This window comes from Gymnogyps californianus, chromosome 18, assembly GCF_018139145.2.
Source record: "Gymnogyps californianus isolate 813 chromosome 18, ASM1813914v2, whole genome shotgun sequence".
Lineage (NCBI taxonomy): Eukaryota > Metazoa > Chordata > Aves > Accipitriformes > Cathartidae > Gymnogyps > Gymnogyps californianus.
Window position 1 is genome coordinate 10,045,251 of NC_059488.1, and position 27,159 is coordinate 10,072,409.

Here is a 27,159-nt window from a genome sequence, read left to right on the forward strand (position 1 = left end):
TCCCTTGGAGTGACGCAGCGGGAACCCACCGGCAGCTGCCTGGACTGGCGGCTGGCAGGGACGGGGTGACGGGCTGGGGGTGGCTGATCCGCTCCGAGAGCCCGTCCTTCAGCATCTCCCTAACGCTGCTGGAGCAGCACAGCCTGGACGAGGTGCAGCCCGGGGGGTGGGTGAGATGCACCCATCTGAGCCCCTCCGGCTCCAGAGCTGCTGCGGGCAGAGCCGAGGGGCTCCACGCTGCAGGGTCACCTTGTCCCTATCGACGGTGCTGGAGAGGAAAGAAATCAGGAGCACTAATTGGGAAGCAAACGCTGAGCTCCTGCTGCCCATCTGCAGACATGTCCTCTGCGGACCCTGTGCCCTGCCCGGGTCCCTTGGCAGGATGTCACGCACCGAGCAGCTCGGTAACGGAGGTGACAATAACCAACAGCCTCGGTGGGGCAGTCACCAATCCTGTTAAGACATTTGGCGTTTGTGCTGGTTACAGTGCCAAGGGGAAGGATGCCCAGGTACAGCTGGCAGCACTCAGCAAAGCCAGCAGCAGCGAGGTGAGCGCGTCGCTCCTCACCAGGAGATTTCACAGCATCAAGTGAGGAAAATGCTAAAACACAAATGCACCCGTGGCGGCAGATGTGGGGTTTCGCCAAGAACACACCTCACCCCAAACGTCCCCAGCCGGCAGCGGCAGGGATGGGAGCTGAGCCTGCGTCTCCCCTGGGGCCCCGATGCTCGCGGGGAGAGGCCAGCCTAAGGGGCAGGGAGGGCGGCCGGGGGGGGCTTTGCACCGAACCCGGTGCGTGTTCACCAGCCGCACTCGCTGGCACAAGAAGGGAGCGGGGAGGTGGGTGGGCGACCACAGACTCTGCTGCGGGGACAGCGAGCTCTGGGGAGTGAGCAGGAGAATTTACGAATGCTGGCTCAGCCAGCACGATGCCTTAGGAGCAAGCAGCCATAAATGCAGAGCTTCGTAAGCACAGCTTTAACACGTGTTAAATTAATTGTTTCCAAAGCCAGACTTGGCAAATAATTTATCTGTGTCAGGGCATAAATCAGCTGCCACAACTGCTCATGACACTGCACACGCAAGCTAATTGCTCCTTCTCCTTATTAAAAATGCCCAGGAAATGCTAGGAACTGGCCTTCAGCTCTGTCGTGAGCGCTGGGTACCCCATTCATCAGAGTCCCTGAGGATTAAGCACATCGAGGACAGGGAGACTTCAGGGAACACGATTCCTCTCCCAGACATTCGCTTCCGTACCAAAGAAACAAACAGCAATATAAATCTCCATCGCCAGACAGATGGTTCACTGATCTATAGCATTGCAGCCCACCTCGACACTATGAATATAAACGCTGACGGGTAAGAGAACTGAATGATTAGAAGAGATCTAACTTTTTATGACAAAGTAGCCCATGCATTCATCCATCATAATGGCCGCAGGAAGAAGAAACACTCAGAAAGCAACTGAAGCAGCTCTTGGGGGGCGGAAGAGGGTATTTATCACTGCAAAGAGATGACGAAACAAAAGCATGTAGAAAGAATGCGTTCCTGTGCAGACAACCTGCCCTCACTGCTAACCGGGCTGAGCCCCTGGAGCCGTTTGGGGGTCCGCAGCCACGGCCCCGCCGATGCCCTGCCGAGCCCCGGCAGCGCCCACGGGGTGACCATCCCACAGGGCTTCTGTCTGCAGGAGGAGGGAGGGCAGAGCAAGGGCTGGGCATGACGGGGACCAGGGTGCTGCCGCGGCCTGACTGCCCGCTCCAGGGCTGCCACCCGCTCTGCAGGCGCCAGGTTAACCCAACACCCCAGAGCCAACCCACGGCTGAACGAGTGATGGCTTTTACCAGGCACCAGCAACCATCCAGAAGTATCAAAGCTCCTACTCCGTTTCCAGCTGAGGGAAGGAGATTATATCATCTAAAACGTACCCTTTAATTTCGTTGTCAAGAAGTTAACTTCAAACAAAAATCAAGCTAAACTCCGACTGCATTACCGCCCCAAAACACACCCCCCGACGGGCTTTGCCTTCACAGCAGCTCAGCCAAGCTGGTCCATTCAACCTGCCCCCTCCCCGCTGCCATGGCCGGGCATCCCTCCCGCTGGCTGGGCATCCCTCCTGCCAGCCAGGCATCCCTCCTGCCAGCCAGGCATCCCTCCCGCCGGCCGGGCAGCGTGCTGCCAGCCCAGCCCGGGCAGCTCCGAGGGGCGCAGGCAGCGGCACGCTCTGCGGGAAGGGAGCAGGCAGCACGCCGCTCCCCCCGCCTCACCCCGGCTGAACCTCCCCGGGCCGCGCAGATAATCATCACAGAACAAGTTTAGTTACAAGCCCTCTGCTTGGAAGTGTAATTACCGCTATTATGCACTTCATAATGCCTGAGCAATTTCATTTTCTTTGCTAGGTTATTTATTGTACTTTATTAATCTAAGATTAGAAGCAATTTGTTCTAAGATGATGAGCTCCCAAAAAAGACAAAATAGTTTGTTCGGAAAAGTGCAGTATGCAAGCCCAGGATGAGCACAGCCCGGCTCACCGGCATTAAAATAGACACGGAGGAGCACAGCCCCAGCTCCATACTTGTACCTTCCCCAGAGAGCTGGGGATAAACACGCTCCCCTTAAAGACAAGTAAACCACAAAAAATAGCAGCCCACGTGCAGCCCCATGCCAGGGCTCATCCGCACAGGCAGCGCAGGCAGGGACGGGGGACGGAGACGTACCCCCGAGCTCTGGGTCCCCGGGAGACTTACATGGGCAGTCGGGCGCAGGCAGCTCCGCTCCGGTCCCCGCGGCATGTGACAGCTGCTGGGCACGGCCTGAAAACTGAGACGGCTCCAAAAACCACCGGCCAGCCAAGGGAGCGAGCGAGCTGCCACCCCCTGCGCCGGAACGCTGCCCAAAACCTCCCTGCTGCCCTGCTGCTTGCCAAAGAAGGGCTCAGGTGCCCGGGGTGCTTTTGCTCTATTTCCTAATAGAGATTTCTTGCCATGAGAAGTGTATCTTCAAATAAATACGGCTCTTGAAAGACAAGAAAAAATCTCAGCATCTCTCCGCAGCTCCAACCCTTGCTCTCACACCCTGGCTGGGCGGGAAATGCCGTTCTTGTTCCAAGAAACATCCAAGAAATTTCTCAAGAAACGTCCCCCATCATGTAGTAGGGTGCAAACGAGACTCTTCAGAGATTTGGGGGGAAAAAACCAAAACAAAACCAAAATCTCTGCAATCTGGTGGCTGCCGACAACCCACCTCTGCCAAGACAGTGTAGCCTCAAATGAGACCCCACTTCATCCCCCGCCTGTGGCCGAGCCCGGAGGACGGCTCTGCATCCTCCCTGCAAAACCGCATGGGTCAAACACATAAGAAACGTGGCTGTGGCATACAATAGCTGAAACTAAAGGAACGTGCTGATGGCCCAGGGGGGCTCGCTGGAGATGGGCTGTGGGTACCAGACGTGGCCCGGGGCAGAGGAAGGTGAGGAGCAGCGTCTGGAAGCGCAGGTCTGCAACGTTTCTGCTCTCAGCATCCTGCAGTGCAAGGAACAGCAGAGCTTATTGTGCAAAAGGCAGGCTGCTGCTCAGCAAAGGCACCGCACCACAGCCGCGCTGCCGCCGGTCCTTCGCTCAGCCTCCGGCCCGGCACAGAGAGCAGCCGGTGCCAGCAGGGCCCCGCGGGGCATCGGGGGAAGCTGAGCGGAGGCCAAAGTCCTTCCCAAACAAACCACCGAACCAGCCAGCTTGAGGCTCACATACCTCCTGATGGCAACCACACAAACTACTCAGGCACACCTCCCGCAGCCGCCAGCCCTCCTGATTTCCTTCAGAGATGCTCTTTCCTTTTTCCACCGTTTTCTTGATGGTAACAGGCACTCAGGTACAGAAGCTACAGCAAGACGGACGACACTGAGTGAGCTTTGCGTACTGAACGCCACCTCTGTGGTCTATGCGTTTGCCATCCCCCAACTATCCCGGGGCAAGCGGAGGACGGGGGGCAGCTACGGCCCTTCCCACCACAGCTCCCGGCTCGCCGGCGCGACGAGCTGCTCCCAGCGCGTGGTTTTGTGATGGAAAGGGGGAATAGCTGCGTGCGTACAGAGAACCTGGGCGCCTGCCAAAGTGAGGAACAGGGAACAGGCTGCCCCCACGCTCAATAAGCAGTAATTGAACAATTACTCAAAGGAGAAGGGTTGTGGGTTTCAACAAGGCTGTACCGGCTCGGTGCCGGCAAGCGTGCAAGAAAACGGCTTTAAAACTGCACGGGGCTGCGCGGCTCCTGGGGGGCATCTCCTGCCACAGCATCCCCCCTCGCGCACCGGGCAGCCATGCAGGGACCAGTCTGCAACAGGGGCTCTGCAAACTCTGCCGCTTGGTTTTGCTTCGCTGCCTCTTCTGCAAGCTCCAGGCTCGGCTGGCAGCCCACGGTGGCCCGGGCTGCGGTGCTCGCAGGGCAGCGGCAGCGTGCTGCGCTGTGTCTCTCATCGGCCGGGGAGATGCATGGGTTCACCCCTCCCGCGGAGAAGCCGGGCAGGATTGATGCCGTGCTGCGAGCCGAATGCGGCTGGACACCCGGTCACCCTCCCACCGAGCCCTGTAGCACCACCAGCACGCTCACCAGCGCTGCGGCCAGGAGCTTTCCTCCATGAATATCTCAGCTTCTCCAGGGGTTTATCAAACACCCCTGAACATCTCTCACTGCAGCAGCTTCTCCAATAAATCTCTGGCACATTTTTAAACAAGAAAGCACAAAGTAACCAGAGAGGGACTGGGAGCCAGGGCATTGCTTGCCTCTCCCTGCTTTGGGGGGCAGACCCCCCCCCAGCCAATGCTGCCGACCCACGGAGGGAAGGGGAGAGGGGAGACCTGTCTCAGGGCGAAGGGCTGGGGCCAGAAGGGCAGGTTTCAGCGCCTGGGAGGTACGTGAGAGCACCCGGGAGACTGGTGGGAGAGTCTGCATGGTCTAAAAAGCCAAGTATTGCAAACAGGGGAAATCTGCCCATTCTCTACGAATCACTCTTGTCCCCCATAGCTTAGTAGGCACAACACTGAAGCCACTTCCCACCTCGTTCTGCAGAGTCCCAGATGATCCCCATGGATTGTGGCAGCACCCAGCCCCGAGGCACTCAGCAGGTCCCGCATCAGCCTCTCACGGGCACCGTCGCAGCCACCATGGCACCGTCGCAGTCACCATGGCACCGTGACAGCCACCATGGCACCCACCATGGCACCTCGGCCTCTCGGCCAGGCTGCCTGGGTGGCCCCACCAGACTGATGGAGCACTCTGAGCCACGGCTCACACAGCGCCAGGAATGAGTTGGCTGAGCTGCTCGGGCTCTGGGCAGAGCACGTGCCGAGGCACACCACAAACAATGATTAGCAAAATTGAGTCCCACACCGACAGACACGCTGCACTGGGAACCAGGATGCTGCGGCACACATTGCCCCAGGACCAGCTCAAAAACTTGTTTCTTCAAGATTTCATGCATTACCATGGGAATAAATCGGAAAAAAAGCATCTCCTGTTTTATTATGGGGCGTGATTTTTGCCCAAAGAAAGGAGCAATATTACCAACCTCTCTGCAGCAAATTAAGCACAGCTTGATGCAGGTAAAGTCATCCTGGCTCCAGCACTTACACTGCAATTTTATTTTTGGGGGATGAAAAGCAATCTCCAAGAAGCCACTTCTGGAAAAACTCTGCCCAATACCAAGGTTGGCTTCACAGGCCAGTCCTCACGGCAACTCATCTTGCACCATGAGATGAACAATGCCCTGAACTCATCCGCACAAGCACTCCTGTGTCGGTGGGACAAAGGCTGGGCAGGAGGCACCCCACTGAGGGGACAAGGGCTCCGCTAAGCTGGGACACAGGCGTTGGCCAGCCCTGACACACGCTGCAGGAAAGGCTTCACAATTTTGTAGTGATAAAAAAGAAATCTGCTGCTGGACTTCTTTTTCCTGTTTTTTTCATTATGGAGGACACTGCCATGAAAAAGGGATTTTCATGTTGCAAGAGTTCATCAATTCCTCGTTCCGCAAAGGCAGCTATCATCTCTCTCCAACTGTATTTAGCAGTTGCAGAGCTCATTTTCAGGCACCAAACAAAGCACTGGCAGCAGCAGGGATGCACTCAGGAGCTGGAGTTGAAGATCTCTCCATGCAAGTGCCCTCAGCACCAAAGAGCAAGGGGCGGTGATGCACGGCGGGGCCGGCAGCGCAGCACCGACCCGGCAGCACCCTGCGCTCCCAAGAACGTGAGTTCGGCTCCGGGGTGAAGCAGGACATGCTGCTTCATCCCAGGGCTTCTCCGGTGCCTCCCCAGGCTGGGAGCCCCGGCTCGGGGCCATTCCCGGGGGACAGCGCTGCTCTGGATATCGGCACATGTGCGCACCGCGGGGAGGTGGCACAAGGCAAGCACGGCCGAGAGGAGCCGGGGGAGCACCAAGGGGCTCCGTGCCATGCCCACGTGCAACCCTACCGACACGCCTGCAGCACGTCGGGGAGCGGGCCCTGGCCCGCAGCCTGCTCCCGAAGCTAGGTGCTGAGCCAGGGAAGATGGGGAGCCCTCTCCAGCAACGATGTGCTATGCGGGGGCCTGATCCAGGCTGCTCCCCGCGGGGGCAGGGGGCTCTCGCTCGGCACTGTCCGAGGACACACATCTCCAGCGATGGGCCCTGGGCAAGGACACACTCATCCCCCAAGTCATCTTCCCGCTGCGTCTCCCATCCAAGGTCTCGGCAGCCCCGCGGATGCCCGGAGCAGCCCCAGCCCTGGCCCCACGCTGCTCGCGGCCAGGCAGCGGCATGGCTTGCTCTTAATAAAATAATGATAATAAAAAAGATTAAAAACCAGAAAGAGAAGAAGCAATGGAATAACACGCTGTGTTTTGTTTGGCTTATTTGTTTTGCAACATTGGAGATTGACACTCATGAGTCTGCTCCTATAATTGCTTCTGCTGATGAATCTGGATTGTTTAATTAGAGTCTGCGCATGGAGCTCATCGCTAATGGGTAATAACCAATTTGCTGCCAAGGATATCACTTCTTCCCCAAGAAACTTGTCTGTCTCTGAGCGCAGCTAGTCCTCCCCATGGTGGGAACCATTGCTCTTTCAGGAGGGTGTGCTGGTCCCGTACACAGCTCCCTGGTGCCAAGAGCAGCAAAGGACCAACCTCGTGCTTATCAGCTCCCTTAAAAGCAGAATAATCTATCACTCATTTAAAGTCAAGGCTAACCACTGTTTGTGGCAGGAGGTACTGCCCAAAATACTTGGCTCATGAGACACCATGCACACATGCACTGCACAAACACCCCAGATTGCAAGGGGGTTTTGCTCTCCGGAGAACGCGGTTGTCTGTTCCCCCGTGGAAGAGTGATGGTCCCCGGGGCCGGCGGTGCCACAGCAGCCCTCGCCCCCTCCCCGCAGCGCCGGTGCAGGGAAATGCATGCGGTGCACTTACTGCGAGAAAGAGGAATCCACGCTGAAGTCCTCGGCGTGAGGCCTACAGAGCGAGAGCATCACAGGAGGTGAGGGAAACGTAGAGCTGCCGGGCAGAAACCGGTGCGACAGCCGGAGCCGTGCCACGGTGAACACCAATGCCGGAGGGACAAGCGACCGCCCAAGTGCTCGGCCGGGGGTCGCACCGTGCCTGGGATGGGTCCCCGCTGAGGTCCCAGGGTGGGGATGCTGGGGACCCAGTGATGCTCTGGTGGCTTTGCCAGCGTACGGCCCCTTTAAGGACTCAGCTCCACAGATAAAAACATTTTTTATGCTTTTTTTGGGTTTTTCTAATGAGTCTCGCAAGCTGCATTGCTGCTCTCTCTCAAATCAGTGTCACACTTTCTGTGGAGAAATTAGACTTTGAAAGATGCTGGTTGGGGTGTTTTTAGGAACCTAACGTTGTGCTTCTCCTACGCATACCTTCACCGAGCTGATTTTACAGACACAGGTGATGACCAGAGAAGGGAAGACAAAATAAAATAAAAGAACAGAAAGGAACGATGAGGATAACACCACGGGTCACAGCAGGGGGAGAAAGAAGAACACAGAGATGTACGAGAGTGAGTGGGAGGTGAAGAGACTGTGCTCGTGTACTGTACATCCCACAGACAGACAGACAGACAGACAGCAGCACAGTGCTATGAAACAAAGCAATTGCAGCTGCGAAGAAAAAAATTCCCTTTGGAAAAACAACACTCCCTTCAAGATACATCCATCCCCGCGGATGGCCACGGGTCCCTGTCACCTGAGCTGGAGCCCTTCCCTGCCTCCCAGTGTCCAGCAGTGCCCTCTTTCCTGTCCTTATTTAACGTGAGTCAGGGCAACCAAGAAATATAACCAAAGCAAAGGGGGCAGTTGCAGTTCATAAAGGTTTTTCTTTTATTTTGCTTTGTGCTTTATGAGTCCACAGCACGCCAGCACAGTTCAAACTAAATAAAAGCAATAAATTCACATTTCAATTACAAGGCGAGTCGAACTCCCTGCGACATGATTTAGTTTGCTGCTACTCTTCTTTTATTATCTGTGCGAAGGCTGCAGGGAGGAGCCCATCGCCCCAGAGCCAAAACGCCTGCAGAGTGCACAGGCTGTGCCGACCGGAGCCACCGTCCCGGGTGACACCGACAGCGACGTCCCCCCACGTCAGAGCCAGGAGACCCGCGGGAGATGCTCAATTTGGGAGAGATTGGAAGGGAGGGAGCCGGGGGAGCCGGCGCGGGGGCTGAGGAGGTGCTCCGTCTAGACGAGAGGCTCCCACGCAGCCCCGCTTCCCACGAGCAGGCGACGGCTGCGCGACGAGCCCGGCCACCAGCCCTCCACGGGGAGCTGCTCGGGCGGCCGCAGGGCAGGAGGTGCTGGGGCTGCTCGCGGGGAGAGCTGGGGACTCCCACCTCTGCTCTGCAGGCTCAGCCCTGGCCGAGCCTCTGCCACCGCTCCCGGCTTCCGAGGAGCCCCAGGGGGGTTCCCGCAGGCAGGCCAGCACCCCCAGCCCGGGTTTGTGCCCCTGGGGCCGCACACCCAGCCTCGTCCACAAATAATCCGCTTGCGAAAAGAAAGGTGTTGACCTGCCATCCTCCCCCGGGCCCTGCTAATTTTTAACTTGCGGGCGCGATGATCACGGAGCAGTAAGTTAGTTCACGCCCGAGCGGTCTCTCGTGCCATCTCTCCCAGTGACAATAAGCCCCGGCGTGGGTCTCTCAGCTGCACCGTCCCCCCGAGCAGCCCTGGCATTTATTACTGACAAACAACCCAGACTTTCTCCAGCTGCAAACCAGAGACAAGCGCAGCTCCGGGAAGGAGCCTCGCCAGCTCAGCCTCCCTCCTGCCAAATTGGATTATCCCACATTAGCAGCAGGGGCTGTTCAAGCCCCTCCACTCGCGTTTGGTTTTGCACAGTAGCCTTTTATGCCTCGCAGAGACGTTTGTGGAAAAGAAACAGCAAATGATTCGGTTTTCTCCTAATATACTGCCAGCTGGCAACCGGGAAGACTGTACGAACAGGGGTTTATTTCAGCTCCAGGTCCCCAAGGCAGAAGAACGCCTCTGAAAACCAAACAGCAATGGTACATTTAATCGCACAGCTTGATGGGGTCTTGCAGACCCCGAAGGTCTGGTGTCACCGTGGGTCCCAGAGCACCGGGATGAGCCGGTGCGATTCCCAGGACACCCTCCCCAGGCAGGCAAGCCACGGGCTCATGAGGCGAATAAACATCTCACTCACAAAAAGGCACCATGAATAAAAGGGACTCCAAAGTGACGGACAGACCATAAACCTCCCCAACAGTGGCTTTGGCCAGTCTGTGCCACGGTTAAAGCACATGCGATAAAAGAGTAACAAAAAGGTGCTCTCGGCTGTCAAATGAATGAACCGCTTTATGCCGATCACAGGGGGAAGAAGCGGCCCTGAGATGTCACGCTGAAACCTCTCCTTCTTCCCACCAGGCACCCAAATTCTCATAAACAGTCTAATTGCTGAGAAAATACGGAAAAAATTTTAAGAAAACCAAAAATTACTCCAATTCTCATCTGAAAAACAGTTGTTTTCCAGATCCCAAAAACTTTTTAAAGGTGCAAGCCCGGCCCGAGCGGCGCTGCTACCCCTGCACCAGAGGGGCTGCACAAGCATCCTCCCTTCGCTGCTCCTCACAAACTCCACCCCAGCCTTCGTGGGCTTGTCTGCAGGGTCACTTATCTGACAAGTAATGCAGGGTAACTGCTCGAGGGGATCAGCAGAACGGCATGAACCCTTTCGTGCGCAGTCGCACTCGAAAGGAAAGAGCAGATTTACAATATACAGAATTAAAGCCATTTAACTGAGTCAGAAAGGTTACACCGGCTTTTAATGTGTTTTAGATAATCTACTTTAAATTCACTTTTTTATGTCATCTAGATCTGCCTCCCTGAGCATCCCTGTGCAGACAAACCACAACTCATCTGATTCCTACCACGGAATGTAACTGCGACACCGGGGCTGAGCCCAACCTTTGCTCCCCTCCAGAGTCCAGGGTCTGGGAGAGAAGTGCCGTACCCGGACAGGGAAACCCGAGGCCCCTCGTCTTGGCCCTGCAAACCATTAAACCACGATGCCGAGCTCCCGGCTGGTGCAAGCAGCATCTCCTGGAGAGAGGGGCAGAGCAGGGAAGGATGAGAGAAAAAAGGAGAGGAGCAGAGGGGGAAGAAACTTCGCTGCTACAGAGACAGGTCTGTCATCGCGTTTCAAGCTGCAGCCCCTTACAAAATGGAAAGGTTTTATTCGAAGGTGAAGAGACAATGGCATATTTATTATTAGAACAAAAGCCGCTAATAAACCTTGCTTATGTACAAAAGAGAGCAATCACCTGCCCACCCACGCTGCACAGCAGCTCCTCGGCTGAGCAGCCACCTTTTCACCCCGTCCTGCCTCCTCGGCTCCGGCTCCAGCACACCCCAGCAAAGGCAGCTCTCCTCCTTCGAGCTGGGCAGGGATGCGGGCAGCAACCCCCGGGCCCCGCTCCCCCAAAAATTTGGCCTGCAGATCCGGTCCCCTTTGCTCCAGGGAGGGGAAGGCAGCCGGCCCCGAGCCCCAGCTCTCCTCCCAGCTCTGCCAGGGTGCTGCGGGATCTGGGTGGCATTTAGCTCATCTGCCTCACGCAGATAATTTGAGGCTAAACACTGTCCCTGTATTTCAAGTGCTCGAAGATGTTCAGATGGAGGGGAGAGCAGCAAAGCACGGCGGCAGCTCAGCTGAGCTTGCACAGAGATCTGCTCCCTCCCAGCAAACTCCCTGCCAGCTCCGCGCCTTCGCCGCTGTCTCCTGATTTTTCTGGGAGGTATTTTGGTAAATGAAGTGTATTAAAAATTCACTTCTGGTTGTGCAGTTCCTATTCAATTTACAGCCATCCTTTCCAAGCAACAACAACAACAACAACAAAAAATAAAAATCATGCCTTGACTTAAAGCCCCTGGAAGTTACAAAGACACAAGTAATGACCTGCCAACACCACACTTGGCTTCAAGCTGCTTAATAACCACTTGCAAGGCTCAGAGGCATTTCGAGACCGGGGCGGGGGGGCTCAAGGGCACTAAATCTGACGGCTCGCTCCTCCGGCTTTGAGACTGCGTCTCAAAGCCGGAGGAGCGAGCCGTCAGATTTAGTGCCCTTGAGCCATCCCCCCCGCCCCAGTCTCGAAACACCTCCAAGACAGGGGCAAGGCAGGGGGATTAAGATGCACCAAGCAAGGTAACTGCTTGGGAAGGCTTCCCGAAGCGGTGTTCATCCTCTAAGACATGAGATGCACCACGGTTCCTACCATATTGACAGTGAGAAACTCATCCCCCCAAAATAGCCTGATGTGAGAAGGACAGATGGGAGGAGACGAAAAAAGAAAGTAAAGAGGGGGAGAAGGAACGAGCAAGAGGAAGGGGAAAGGGAGAGGAAGATGCACGCGTCCTGCTCGCAAATACGTGCGAGAGGGGAGGGCGTGCTCAGCGCCGGGGAACGGCAGCTCACCTCTCCGGCTGTGGGATGGAGCAGGGATGACCCCAGGGAAGGGACTCCAGCCCTCAGCACCCCAGGTCTGGAGGAAGCTCAGCAAGCTGTGCTGGCGGGCAGCAGGAAAAGCCACCGACCGCTCCAGGCACATGCTGACGGCTGCCTGATGGCTGGAGAAGTGCCACACGAACAAACCCTCCCGCCACCGGCAGCAAAGCATGTCATGCAGGCAGGCGGGCAGGCAGGCAGCACGCCGGCAGCGTGAGCTCCGCTGCTTCTTCCCCACCAAGCGGCACCTCAAGGGGGTCGTCTTTAATCACAGAGGTAGTGATTTCCTTGGCGTTCCTCTGCAAAACCTACGTCGCAACTAAAATACATAAAGTTTAGAAACAAACAAGGTGCAGCGCCAAAAACGCAGCGTTGCCCGCCGCAGCCCGACGAGCCGTTCCCAGCCCAGTGCCCGGCAGCTCCTGGCACTGCCTGCAACTACCTTCCAGAAAGTTTTGGCTCTCTCAGAGGGGCAGGCGCTGCCAAGCCTGGGCACTGGGCTCTGCCCGCTGCGCAAAAAGGCCCTACAGATGCTGAGGCTGCTCTAATGAGCACCTCCCTGCCTTTCCTAATGAGCTAAACGAGTCTCTGCGGTCCCGTCAAGCGGCTGAGCCTTGCGGAGGAAGGACTGTGCACGAGCTCGGAGGTGGGCTGCGAGACCCCGCTGTGCCGCAGCCCTGCGTGAGCCCGGCGGCTGGGCTGGCAGCGCTGGCAGCTGGGGCCCGCTCAGAGGGATGGCCATGCCTGGCATCCCGCTCTCACCGCAAGCAGGAAAGCCTCCGCTGGAGGAGGAGGAGGAGGAGGAACGTGCTAATCCCCATGCCCTGATGGGACCTGATTGGGAATGAGGGACTTAAAATAAACAGAGCAAAAGCCCCAGTGCGTGTTTCGAGTGTAGGCATCCTCAGGTTAGGCGCCTTGTCTGCATGGCAGTGCCTATATAGGGCACCGAGATTTTCAGCGGCGCTGGCGTCTTACCAGCAGCCGTGGGAGGAGGGCTCAGCGCTTCCAAAACTCAGCCTGTTCCCCTTAGGCGCCCGGCTGCAGTGCTGCCAGCTCAGGGGTTAGCATCGTCCCGTGCCCAGGAGGATGCAAATGTTTTCTGCTGGAGTCTGCCTGGGGACGGGGACAGGGATTTGAGGGACGGGGACCACAAACACAGGACCAGCCACCTGAAACACATCCAGAACCCACAGGAGGGAGCTCAGAGCTGAGCCCTGGCTGGGTCACGGTGATGTGGGTCTTGTCCCCACGCAGAGGAGTGGGTACAAAACGGGGAGGATGAGCAGAGCTCGGGGGCTGTTCCAGCACAGCTCTGGGACGAGCACAAGAAACAGCCGGGCTCAAGCCCCCACGCCACAGCCCGGGATGAAATCGCTGGCTGTGTTTACGAATGGCTCTGTTTAGTGCGAAGGATGGCAGCTGTCAGCTCGCTGTGCTGGCAGCCGGGATCTGGGATCGTTTCCTGCTCATCAGGATCAAGCAGTGCATTTGCATGTTGCCCTTATAACGGAGCGCAGCAATTGAGCACCCTGCCTGTTTACTGCAGTGGTCCCACGCTGAAAACACGCTCAGCATCACACGGCAATGCCCGCTGCTACACGGGAAAGAAATGCCCGGGTTAAATGGCGTGCGAGCAGTGCCACCCCCACAGAGCTCTACGATGCTGCCTGGAAGAACGACCCGAGGAAACTACACCCAAGGCTGCGAGGAGAGGCAATGCTCAGCGGGCACCTTCCCACGGGGATGTTGGGCACGGACCCGCAGGCAGGCTGGGTGGTTGGACCCCAGCTCCGAGACCAGCCTGCGGTTTGGTTCCTGCCAGGGGGAAGGCTTGGAGATGCCATGCTCCAGTCTGGGCAACCATCACAGAGCATCAAGGACACCCTGCCAGCAAACAGCCGCGCGGCACAGCGAACCCTGCCGTGGACTCAGCGCTCTCCATACAGAGATACCCGCTGCCAGAAATACATCTCCGGCGAGGGGCTGCCCAGCCCAGCCAGAGGGAAAGTGGATCAAGGCCAAAGCAAAACCCTCTGGACCTCCCCCGGCTCTCCTTCAGGTCTTCTCCGTGAAGGCTCCCGCCGGGACCCTGCCTGCAGCGATGCCGGTTCCTGCCCGCCCCGGGGACACGCGGCAGTGCTGCCTTCGCAAAGTGGCGCAGACGGTCCCGGCTCAGAGAGGAGAAGTGCAGGAGCTAGGTCTGGCACAGACACAGAAATCCTCCCATAACCAAACCATCCCGATACCCCCGGCCTCAGCATTTCTCAGATTTCTGATATAAACCTTCAGCGGGCAGCCAAGAGAGTAGCGGCAGAAGAATCAAGGCTGGACCGTGCGTGTTGGCAGGGGCAGGGGTGAGCAAACCCCGCTCAGGGGACGTCCCTGCCACAGCATCTCTCCCGCACAAAAACACCCCACTGAAAGCTAAACTGGCAAACCGGCATATGTTATTCACTGAAGACAGAGTTACATCTCCAAAAGCTCTTTGTTGGAAAAAGCTTTTGTTAAAGAAATGTTAAAAAAAAAAAATTAGCTGTTGACTTATTGTCCCCGCGGGAGGGGATTCAGCAACACGGCACAGCAACGGTTCCACAGCAGGGGGAATTGCACCCAGGCACTTGCTGCTGCGACCTGCTATGAAGACCATCACCAGGAAACCTGCTGCAAGGACAGAGCAGTTGTAATGGTTTCAATGGCCAGACTGGACCTTTCCACTGGTCTGCTTGTGTGTGCGAGTGCCAGACGATGAAAACACATTTAGCGAGACCTGTTTGTTAACGCCTGGCTGCCCCTTGGGGGAAAAAACATCGATTGGTCAGAAATTACATTTTCAGACACATTTGGGTGACTTCCTCGCTCCCCGAAGGGCTTTACCTCCAAGCAACGTTGCATTAAACTCGCCCTAGCAGAGTGCTGCTATTTCTCACTGAGTAGACTCCAGCCACCTTGTTGACTGTAACGTGGCTGAAGCAAAGTCTCATTTATTCCTGCCAAAAATACCTCGAACCAAGAGACGAGGCAAGGCTGCGGGAGGTGGGACTGTGCGGCCTGAAGGAGAGAAAGGGAGGGAAGGATCTAATTGCTGCCCTCGGCTACCTGACGGGTGAGGTGCAGTCAGCCTCCTCTCGGATGCACGCAGTAAAAGGACAAGAGAGAACAGGTACAAGATACGGCAAGGGAAAAATTACTCATCCTGAGAGTGATCAAGCCCTGAACCAGGCACCCAGAGAAGCTGAGAAATCTCCAGCCTGGGAGATGCTCAAAACTCAGCAGGACTGGTCCTGAGCCAGCTGAACCAACTTTAAAGTTAGTCCAGCTTTGAGAAGGGGTTGGACCAGAGCCCTCCAGAGGTCCCCTCCAACCTCAACTCTTCTGCAATGCTAATTTTCTTCCCCAAACCTCAGCAGTTCAGATTTCGGCTATCGGCAGCTCGGCGAAGGCGACTTAAAGAGGCGAGGGTGGAAACGTGGGGCAGGGAGGGGATAGGCAGCACTGCCAGCCTCTGGCCCTCCCAGGGCTTAGGGCAGAGCTTCAAAACCAGACACCTTAAGGGCATGTTTGCAAACCCTTCAGAGTATCAGTTTGCCCCAGGATGGGCAGTGGTCAGAGTTTCCCCTACTTCCAGCAGAGCTGCATAAACAGGACACGATTATCTTGTAAAAATGTTTGTTTGTGTTTTTAAACCACATCTCCAGTATTACAGAGAGATCACCAGCCCATGAAATGGGATCCAAACACAGATATTTACACGTCCTCATGCCTGCCTGCAGCTTCCTCCCAAACACAGAGCCGCTCGATAGAGAGCACAGCGCAGCACTTGGCTTTTCCGTGACTTTGTTCCCTATCACACCTTTCTCTTTCAAATTCCCCCCCAACACAAGCCATACGAGACCAACCTGCCTCAGGAAAAGCCCAGCTCGTAAGGGAAAGACTCAACCTTTCACGGCTTGCTCCAGCCACACGATCGCTGCGTGCCAGGAGAGTTTCAGTGCCCAGGCGGCAGGTCTGGCAGCAGAGCCTGCCCTCCCCGGAGCGGCCGGGAGGCTGCCCTGGTTGCATCCCCTTCTCAGAGCAGCCCCTGATGTACAGAATTAGCTCCAAGCATCTTCATCGGGAGCTACTTCCACATGAGCAGCCTGGGCCGGTCCCATCCCACCCGCAGCTCTCCACCCACAGGAAAGCGTCCCCAGCCTGGATGCCCAGGGTCAGCCCTGAACTCCCCTTTCTGCCTCCAGGTGTGGAATAATACCTGGCTGCGGAGTGGTTTCTCTTCAGACAAATTCAAATCCTTTCCTCCTGTTTTGACTGAGAACCCCTAAAAGCTTTGAGATGCTGCAATGACTAAGAGACAGAGTAAGGAGGTAAATAAAGTAGGTGAGAATAAACTTCACTGGCTTCAGTCGTCTAGAGAATTCATTTGCATCCCTGAGAACATTCTGTAACACAGCATCTTCTTCCACCATCACCTGGTAATTTCACTCCCAACTCCCAGTGACAATTGTCGCTGCTAACTTGATAACACTGCTTGCGTCTGGCTTTGGAGGAGACGAAGCATCTCAAACACGCTATTCATCATTTCCAAAGCAATCTTCCCGCCTTTGTTGCTTGCACACGCAGTGAAAGAGAAGTGCACAAATCTCAGTCTTAATTGCCAACTCAATTGTCGAGAAGCAGCGCACAGAGAAGAAGGAAAGCCCGGCAGTTGGGAAATCAGACACTGCAAGCGGCAGCTTGCAGGGCTCTGCCTGCTGCCAGAGCAGCATAAAAGTGTTGCCATCAACTTCTCTACCTCTCAGCAGCAGTGCCCAAGGCACCATCACTTCCTTACAACAAGACTGCAGCAAAACACTTGACATGCCAGTGAAACCCAGGGAATTGGGTTCTTTTATAAAGCCCTGAGGCACCCTGGTGTGCTCGGCACACTTGGCCTTCTGGCAAGGGTCCACTAAAACACTGTAGCTACATGATTTTTGGAATTGCTGCCCCCCCCAGATCCAATGATGTCTTGCAGCATCCCTCCTTTGTGCCACGCTCCCCCAAGGGACAAGGAGGATCAGCCCTGCAGATGAAGGTTTGGCTGCCTGGTTCCTGTCCAGGGACAGGAACCCACCAAGCCCCGGAGTGCAGGAGAGGAGAAGCCCCTCTTGGGTGTTTAATCACAGCCGATTAGCAGTGCTTGGGATGAGTTTGTAAGAGTCCCCCAGTTGCAAGTAGGAGTCTTTTTCTAGCCCCAGTGCATCTGGATGTGAACATCCTGGCACTGTTATGAGGGGCACACCAACAGCACCTCAAAGGGCACAGGGAAGAAAGCAAGCTCGCTGCAACGGCTTCGCCAACAACAGTGTTCAGGACATGCCTTCAAAGGTGTAGGTACCCCCAGAACAGGTCAATCTTTGATGTCTCTTTGAAGCAATGAAAGCAAGACACGAAAACAGAGCGAAAACAGTCCGATCGACACTGGGAGCAGATACAGATTGCTTGCCAAAACATGCTGAGACCACACAAGCTTCAGGGATCTAGTTCCAATGCACCCACACGATGCCCGTTTGCAGCTTTCCACATGTGTAAGCCCTTGCCTCACGAAGTCAGAAGGCAACGACCCACAAGATCCAAGTGTCTGCTCACCAGAGAACCGGCATCGGTGCCATCTGGAGAGTTGACACACCACACATCAGACCGAGACATGCACTCTCAGTTCCGCAAGTATGCCAGGACTCTGCCTCCCAGACCTGGAGGCTAACGCACGTGCCTGGCACAGCTCGGCACCGGGGGAATGACCACGCCGATGCCCCTGCCTTGCTCCCGCAACGCACACCTCCCTCCTCGGCTTCCCTGGTGGGGACCACATCTGCTGATCCTGGCTTGTTGCCATCTTCCCCCCAGCCCACCGGTGGGATACACCAAGACACTGAAGCCGAGGCGGTTAATCCCTTCCAGTCTAAAGCCAAACAAGTAAAATTCACCGTGAGCAGAAGCTTTCCTACAGTGCTAATATGCACTGGAAACCGGAGCTAGAAACAACACCAAATTACATCCTAGAAGATATACAGTACACAATCACAGGTGAGGCAATTTTTGCCGAGAAGGAAGACAGCATGGATGGGCTGAAAGGCTGAATAGATGGGAGAAAAAATGAAACAGAAAATGGAATGAACTGAACAAGAACTGAATTACTGACATATGCATCCTCATCATAACTAGGGACCTGGCTTCTTCTGAAACACTGTAATTGAAGTGCAATGTAAAGCATTTTTATCCTCCTGAAAAACAGCTCATTTCTTTCTGTACACATCAGCTGTGTGCTTGCAGAAAGAGGCTGCAGCATTTTGTATGGTAGCTTTTTTTTTTTTCCCCCCAGTTGTGAATAAATTATTCCTCAGATGGGGGACTGAGCATCTCTTCTTCCATGCAAAGATGGTGCTTATGTACAGTGCATACTGTAGTGTTAGCAGTGTAAATAAGCTTCAGTCTTATACTGCACAGATAAGGTGCAATGCAAGTTAAGAGTGTTGTGTGGCAGCCCCACAGTCTCAGGGCTGCCATTCAGACATGCTTTTGGCATGTAAAAGAACAAGAAGCACTTATAAAAAATTTAAAGGAACTGGCTTTCTTCTGCTCCAGCTACCTATTTCATAATACAACTTTGGAGCTGGTGTGGCTCTTTAACATAGCTACCAGAAGGATTTGACCCACCGCCCCTCCAGCCCGTGGTGGCACTAATCCTTTCTCTCTCATTTAAAAGATAAAAGGTGCTGCCTCCCCCACCCACAAAGCCCCACGCATCACTGCAGTCCTGCAATACCTTTGTCCGACATCACTCCCCAAGGATCCCATCCTCCGAGCTGGTAACAAGGGGCTCACCCCATGGACATCTTCTGTCATCGCTGGCGGGACAGTTTTTACACGGGAATTGCTCTCTGAAGGGGAATTCTTCAGCTTGGCTCTCGCCATCCTGCGAGCTTTGGCTGCCTCTCCGACTTCCTCCTCTTTCCCCCCTGAACTCTCTCATACATAGCAATCCTCACCGCATTCAGTTTAGAGCTGTCGGCACGTACCATCTCCTTCCTTCTTCTCTCTCCCCACTCACGGCGGCTCAGTGGAACAATCCTGCCCTGTACATTTATTTTGGTAGTGAGGGGAGTCAAGGCAAACTCTCTGGCCTTGCTGCTGCAACAAATTTGGTGCAAAACGATCGAGAAAACATCCACAATGCAGAAATCTCTGAGATGGCTTTGTTTAGTAAATAACGTAATTGCCTTGGCTGCCTGCTTTAAAAAAATGATTGCATCGCTCTTATCACCCCAAGCAGGGCAGGGGCTGAGGGATTATTTTTTCCCCATTCCTGTTTTTCAGTAGCAACGTGAGGGGGAGGAAGCTATTTTATCTTATTCCTCTGTGTACAGAGCAGTGTGTGGACTGCATGCCAGGGAATAGACTCAGCGTGCTTGGCTCGCAGACACAAAGCAGCAGAGCAAGGTCCCCTCCTAAACGCACCCGCTGTGAACTGAGCAGAGAGGAACTCGCTGCTGCTTCCCTCTGAGCTGCCAGCGGCCGCGGGGGCTCAATCACTGCTCATCTGGCCAGGCAGAAACAGCGCCCGGAGAGGTGCACGCTACCTGTCCCGGAACAACCCAGCTTTCCCTCTTCAGGTGAGAACAAAAGCTGCTGCTCCCTGAACATGCTTGGCATCGATTTCTCAAAATGTCAAACAGAAAAGGGAATTCACTCTGCCCAGGGGGGTCCTGAGCAGGAGCTAAACCCGGGAGTCTCCCAGTGCGCAGGTGGGACTGGAAAGGGGGGGGTCGTGCGTCCCGCCCTCTTTTGGGGATGCCACCAGTCCTTAGCTGCTCCAGCTCGTGCTTGATGGCAGCCTGCAACACAGAGCATCTTCAAGCGGCCCACGAGGCTGCCGCAGCGCGCCGGGCCGCGGCCCCTCCCCCGCGCCACGGGGCTCAGCACCACGGACAGCGGCGGCCCGGCACCGCCCCACGGCACCGCCCCACGGCACCGCCCCACGGCATGCCAACACCACCCCATGGCATGCCAACACCACCCCACGGCATGCCAGCATGCCAACACCGCCCCACAGCATGCCATCACTGCCCCACGGCATGCCAACACCGCCCCACGGCATGCCAACACCGCCCCACAGCATGCCATCACTGCCCCACGGCATGCCAACACCGCCCCATGGCATGCCAACACAGCCCCACGGCATGCCAACACTGCCCCATGGCATGCCAACACCGCCCCACTACATGCCAACACCGCCCCACTACATGCCATCACTGCCCCATGGCATGCCAACACCACCCCATGGCATGCCAACACCGCCCCACTACATGCCAAGACCACCCCATGGCATGCCAACACCACCCCACTACATGCCAACACCACCCCACTACATGCCAACGCCGCCCCACGGCATGCCAACGCCGCCCCACGGCATGCCAACGCCGCCCCACAGCATGTCAACACCACCCCATGGCATGCCAACACTGCCCCACGGCATGCCAACGCCACCCCACAGCATGCCAACACCACCCCACAGCATGTCAACACCACCCCATGGCATGCCAACACCGCCCCACGGCATGCCAACATCACCCCATGGCATGCCAGCATGCCAACACTGCCCCACGGCACGCCAACACCACCCCACGGCATGCCAACACTGCCCCACTGCATACCAACAGCACCCCACAGCACGCCAACACTGCACGCCAACGCTACCCCACGGCACACCGATGCTGCCCTGTGGCGTGCCAGTGCCGCTCCACTGCACCCCAGTGTTGCACGACAATGCTGCCCACCGCATACTTTAAATACAAAGACTGAATTCACTGACTGATCACCAGCGAGACATCGTGACATGAAAAGCCAGTGCAAATAATTAAACTCCACCACAGGATTTCTTTAAAATGAACATTATGAACAAAGACTCAACATATTAATACCTGGCAGGGTCTTCCCCGAGCCTGAGGACAGAGCTTTGTGAGGGCTGTCTTTGAGGTAAGGGCAGAAGCTGCCCTGAAATGGGAAATCTGGGATCCAAAGTACTTCACTTTCAGAATGAAAAGCTGACATTTTCCTCTGGCACCAGCTGTGTGCCCTAACCACGCTGCACACTTCCATACCCCCGCCGAGGCTATCGGAGCACCCGGCACCGCTGTCCTGCGCCAAACTCTGGGAAGAAAAGTCCGGTCCTTTTCTTCCTCTCTCTGGCCAGTGAACCGCCAGGCATGAGCTCTGCTCGCTGGTCTTCCCCCTGAGACTGGCACCTAATGACGACTTACCCCATGACACAAAGGCAGTCCCTGGCTGATCTGGGAAGAGAAACCAAGTCCCCGTTTCCTGTTAACCAAACCCTCGTTTCCCTACTCAGAGTATTATTTCTTAATGGGATTTCACCGTAAGACATACTCTATTTCAGCATTTTGAAATGTAAAATGGATAAAAACCCACAGCCCATTTACTAATGTGCCAGCTTTCAGCATACATTTAATTTCTCCTTTTGCCTCAAAATGATTCATTAGCTCAATGCATTCATTTTCTAACAGAGTCATTCCTTTCTGCTTCATGGTTTGCTTCAGCCTCATCTTCAACTTATTGCTCCACCTCTGTTTACTTCAGGGTGTTGTTTCTCAAGCCCCAAATATAATCACTGCTGTTAGCCCTCTGGATTGGACTGTGCCCAGCTCGGGGCCTGATGAATCCTCCCAGACAACAGGAGTCACTGGGACGGGGGCAATCTGGTCTCTCTTTTAGGGAGCTATTTGCAAATTCTACGTTGTATTCCTAATTCCAGAAGAACATTAATTTCAGGATTGAGATTAGATGTGAAAAGTGGCTGATGCTTAAATTATAACCTCAGCAATAATGCCATCAAGCAGCAGCACTGAACAGAAGAGGTACTAGGGAAAGACCTGGGGAATTTTAACAGAAAATGGAAACTCTCCTGTCATACTTTTGCTGTACAGAAGGTGACAAAAACCACATCAAAGAACCCCTTGAGAAACTCCATTCCCATCTGTGGGAGCCTCTACACAAAGACACCTTTTCTGTTAAGCACTTAAACACAAACCAAGACACGAAAACCAGGAGAGAGGGGAGCGATCCGACGCAGGGTCATGAGAAACTGCAAACAGGGCTGCCGGTTTGAATAGCCATTTCCCTTCCAAGGGAGAAAAGAGGTCGCCTGGTGCTGAGGAGAACCTCTCCGAGGCTGGATAATCCCACCGAGCTACTCAGACTGCTCAGATCTACGTTGGGCTGCTGAAGCAGTTCCTTTGCTGGAGTTCCGTCAGAAAAATATTCTTCCCTCAGGCAACGCAATGTGTTCCACAATTCACCCAAAGACCTACAGCCCCGGCAGCGTCTCTCCTCCCAAGCCATCTCCCAGACAGGCACCGAGCACTATCGTGTCAGTAAGAGCTGTTGAAGGAGAAGGAGTAAAGCAGGAACTCGGAGCAAAGGCAACCCGGAGCTGTCTGGGTCCCTGAGCCACCAGCAACGCAGGAAAAGCGCCCTGGTCCTCTCGGCTGGGAGACGGGAAGCCAGGGCACTGATGAGAAAAAAGGAAAAATAAAAGCACTTGAGTGCGGAGTTGCTGGTGGAGTACGTCGCTGTCTGTCAAAGGGCAAAGGACCACAGTGAATGGATAAAGCCGCTTTCCTGTAACTCCGAGAGTGAAGGGCTGTTACTTAGGAAAAGACATTTGAGACTAATTGCAGGTCCCCTGTGCTGGTGATGCCCGTTCATGGCTGCTATATGCTCACCCTGCACTCAAATAAGGCAACGGGCAAAATGCATCCCTCGGTACATCCAGCACGCTCGTTCTTGCTGGGAAACGGCATGTTCCTAGAAAGAGCCATGACTGTAAACGTAACCTGAAGCCCAGCTCGGTGAGGCTGCTCTGCAGGGACACGTTGTCTGTGTTTCCACCCCTGGTACACGAGGGTAAGCTACACATCAAACACCTTGTTTGTACAGCGCGTTCTCCAAGGGAATCCAGGAGTGAAAATCAACAAAACACAACCTCGGTAACATCAAAGTACGAATAAGAATTCCTCTGGTCCAGAAATATTTGCCCGGCTAACTGAATGCCAACCATCTGACTGTAAGGCAGGAAATCGATGTTTAATTTTAGTTTGAGAGCCCATTACAAAGTGCTGATTTCTCATTTCAACGTCTGCATTATGCAGAGACCACTGCTGTGCTGGGGGCTGGAGAGATGGCTGGGAACTGCTGAGCAGCAGTTGCAGTGGTAATAATATTTCTGAAAATAAGATTTAGAAAGAAGCAGATTTTTCATTAGTCTTAATTGAATCCACAGCAACCGCATTGTTAAATATTCTCCTTTTATCCAGGTAGCTTTCAGTCCCAACTGCCAAAACTCCTTTTACGCACCTATTCAACTTATTATTAATAAAGCATGACCTAGTCCATTATAACCAGCTGATGAACCAGGAAGGGGTTGGGTTTTTTTCGTATTCTTCTGGCAAACAAACCTGTTATGTTGAGATACAACCCCAAAGCGTTAGTGTGCAAAGCCTTCTGTAAGAAAAGCCAGTTTAACATATTTAAAAATCTTGAAAAGTCACCCTGAAAGGCATTGACTATGCAAAGATACTTCCAAAACCACAAAAGATAACTTGGGCAGGAGAGCACATTTTGCTAGAAAACGTCTGTGCCGACGACCGCGTCAGCATCTCACGAGAAACTTTATCAGCCGCGGCAGAGCTGCTGCTCTGCAGGAGGGGCTGCGTTCTTCCAAATACAGCAATAATTCGAGGGACCCCGAGCTGACAAGTCATTAAGGCTCATTATTATCTCTCTAGCGAACCCCCCCAGTTCTACGGACCCACTGGCGAGCCGCTCTAGGAAAATCACCTTTCCCTTCGGGCTATGGCCCGGCTCCCGAGGAGCAGCGCCCTGCACGGCCCCTCCGCCTGCTCCTCGTCAGGCTGGTTTGTGTTTGTGCTGCCTTGGCAGGGCAGTCCTGACCTCCCTTTATCTAACAACTCCAAGGAAAAGCAAGGTCCCGCGCAATTTTATTACCACCACAAACACTTGCTATATTTCAAGACCCCAACAGATGTAATAGCATGACATTAATGGCCTAATAAACTTTAGAGCACTGCTAATACTTTGACAAATGTTACAAACCTCTCTGGCCCAGCCGTCTGCTGAAGTGTGTTTCAAGAAGTGCACACGCGCCGGCTTTGCCCTTTCGTCGCCGGGGAATGCCCTACATTGTCACCGCGCGTTTTGCAGAATAGCTTTGCAAAAGCTGCCAACGTTGTGAGGTTGCCAAGGCTCGCAGCCCGCGCACGCAGCCCTGCAAAAACAACTCCACGCCCCACCGCGAGGCTTCTGCAACCAGGCTGGCACCGAGCCGCATAAAGCAGCACTGTTTAAGCACCAGCAGAAGCACCCCTCTTCAACAGAGTTGGCTGGAAATGTCAGTATTTTTGAGGAAAAGTAAAGATTTATTTTTTTTTTCCTGTTTACTAATTGTTCTCTTTTCCAATGGGAAGTTAAAATCACAGAAGATGGAGCTTCTGCTTCCTCACTGGAACATTTTTTCCTCTGACATTTGTTTCAGTTAAAATAACAAACTTGCCAAAAAGAAAAAAAATGCCAAAAAAAAGTAACGTTGATGCTCCATCTTCCTTCCTTGCATAGGACTTGGCCCTTCCACCCCCGTGGGCTGCCAGCGCTGCTCCTCCGCACAAGGATGTGGTGGGAGCACGGACACACTCAGAGACCCCCGAGGCCCCCGGGAGCCCCTCGTCTGCTCTCCTGAACAGCACACCATGCACAAGAGTGGCCCAAGTAACTCTTTTCCTAACAAGATGGGTCCTTCTGCCCATATTTCTGACTACCGATCAGCAGGTGGAGTTGCAGTTAATGAGAGGGTTGAATCCAAAGAGTTTCAGTTCCTTTTATAGTCAAAAATACGATACCAATGCATTGATTATTTCAGATTGCAGAGATATTAGAATAAACAGGAGATACTCGGGAATCCTCTCTGGACAGCAAAGATGTCTGTATTTATTAATAAATGTGCTTAGAAAATACTGTTTGTATTGATGCAAAGTCAATTTAAAAACTTCTGTCCATTTTCTTTCCATTAGCCTGGAGAGGAAGGTCCTCTCTGGCACATGGCCGCCGGCATGGGAGCAGGACCTCAGCACTCAGCTGCTGCGGAGAGCCAGCGGATCTTTCTCAGAGATGAGTTGCGCAATGAAAATCAGGGTTTAAAAGACACAAATGATCAAATCCTTCCCGAAGGGGCTGGGGGAAAAGCAGGGATGGATGGTGACTCCTACCTGCTGTTCACAGAGACGTGCATCCAGGTGACCTGGGGCTTCCCCAAGGCTGCTCCCCACAACAGAGATGGGGATCCCCCCGAGCAGCCGTGGGCCGGGTGCTGCCTGAGCGCTGCTCCCCGCCAGGTTCGGGCCAGGCAAGTCCATAGCAGCACTTTGCAACTCAAAGTACTTGCAAACGTGGTCTGCATTTAAGCTCCTGTAGCGCTCTGTATCTGAAGGACCGCAGCTCCTGCGGTGCCTGCGAGCAGAGGCCCTCAGCAGCAGATTGCCAAAGATAACGGGATGATTTCCCAGGACTTCAGTTTTCTTTGAGGTGAATCCATGTCTTGGCATCTCCACAAGCAGAACCAGTAATGGGCTGTAAGCAGCAGGGCAGCGACAGGAGAAAGCATCTCGATGACTCTCCCACCTGCGTTCACGGTGCACAGGGGCGTTGTTATTCACCACGTGCATGACCGTCACACCAAGAGGTCCCAGCCAAAACAAGCCTCTGTTTCCTTGGGCTCAGCACAAGAACCCAGCCCTTTCCCCCCCGCAAGCCTGCAGTCTGAAGAGGGCCAAGATGCAAGAGGGGGATGTAGAGCAGGACAGAGAAGGAGGGAAAAAAAGCCTAACCCTCAGTGACTTCGCAGGAGCTTGTAAAAGGTTATGGCCTCTTTGAGCCCTCCAGCTAAGAAACTAGAAAGAGTAATTATTTCAGTGGAATTTCTCCATGCAGTACGCAGAGCGCACCAAGCCCCAGAGGACGTTTAGGAGCTGGGAGAGTCTTCCCAAGCAACGGGGCTTTGAGCGGCTGGAGAGGCAAAGTGCAGAGGGAGCAATACACACTGGGGTTAGGGCAACAGCAGCTCTCTGCAGCGCCTGCTCACCAAGATCTAGGGCACCAGTAAGTCAATACTGTGCCCTGTCTTGCATTTACTTTCACTGCTTTCTGTTCCCTCTGCACGCTGCCTTGGCAGGGTTAATGCCTTTGCACCACAGGCACTGACGAGCCCCCCGAGAAGTCATCAGATGGATCTACACCACTGTGAGTTCTCCTTTGTATCTAGGACTCTTTCCCGACGTTTGTCTTTAAAAAGCAACACCATTCATATGAAAAGTTGATTAATTCCACTTGTTATAATTATTCTCACAAATAAAATCCAGCTATTCCCCCCCTGTGAACATGGGCGATAATGGTCCTTACCCTTCGCGGTAAAGCATTTCAGTTCCAGGGGCGAGAAGCTCTGTACCAAGCGCTAAGTGTTATTATTAAACTGTCATTAAAAGCATTTCAGGAAAAGTTCACAAACTGCAGGGATTTCTGTCATCGCAGCGGCTGGCTGGGAGGGCAACGGGGCTGAGCGGTTACTGCCAAAACCACAGCCGTACTGAAGACCCGGCTCCCTTCAGGAGTCTCCACGGGAGCACGTTTTCTGCAGTCAATGCCACCCATCGCAGCCACGTCCACCTTTGCAAGGGTGTCACCTCCGAGGATCTCCCTGCTGCAGCGCCCTGTGAGACTGTCTCCCACCACGGCGGGCTTGGGGGGCTGCTCCATCCCCACTGTGCTTCTGGAGGGTGCTCGGCACCACGGCAAACTGAAGAAACCCAACAGGAGAGAGCCTGGAGGAGGGCAACACCAACATTCACCAACGCCACCACGCAGCTGCGGAAATCTTTGGCCAACCGGTGCCACACCAGACACCGGGCACTCGAAAGCACCTGAAAGGTTTGCGTGACACAGGCAGAAATTAACTGCCTGCATTTTATTCCCTTGCTTCCCCTATTTAGTGTTGGCAGCTGAATCAGGCGGTACCACTGAACGGCGCCT

General features: G+C 54.5%; 1 protein-coding gene across 4 annotated transcripts in view; it reads right to left on the reverse strand.

The window, feature by feature from the left end:
• Positions 1–27,159, reverse strand: part of KCNT1 (potassium sodium-activated channel subfamily T member 1) — a 72,974-nt gene that overhangs the window by 26,746 nt on the left and 19,069 nt on the right. The window contains exons 1-2 of one of the 4 annotated variants that reach the window (XM_050907974.1): positions 18,812–18,960; positions 7,450–7,491 (exon numbers count right to left, since the gene is read on the reverse strand). The exons of the other annotated variants lie outside the window; for them this stretch is intronic. Coding sequence (XP_050763931.1) covers positions 7,450–7,491; positions 18,812–18,960 — 191 coding nt within the window. Of the gene's footprint in view, positions 1–7,449; positions 7,492–18,811; positions 18,961–27,159 lie in introns of those variants that run through there. 4 annotated transcript variants of the gene reach the window in all.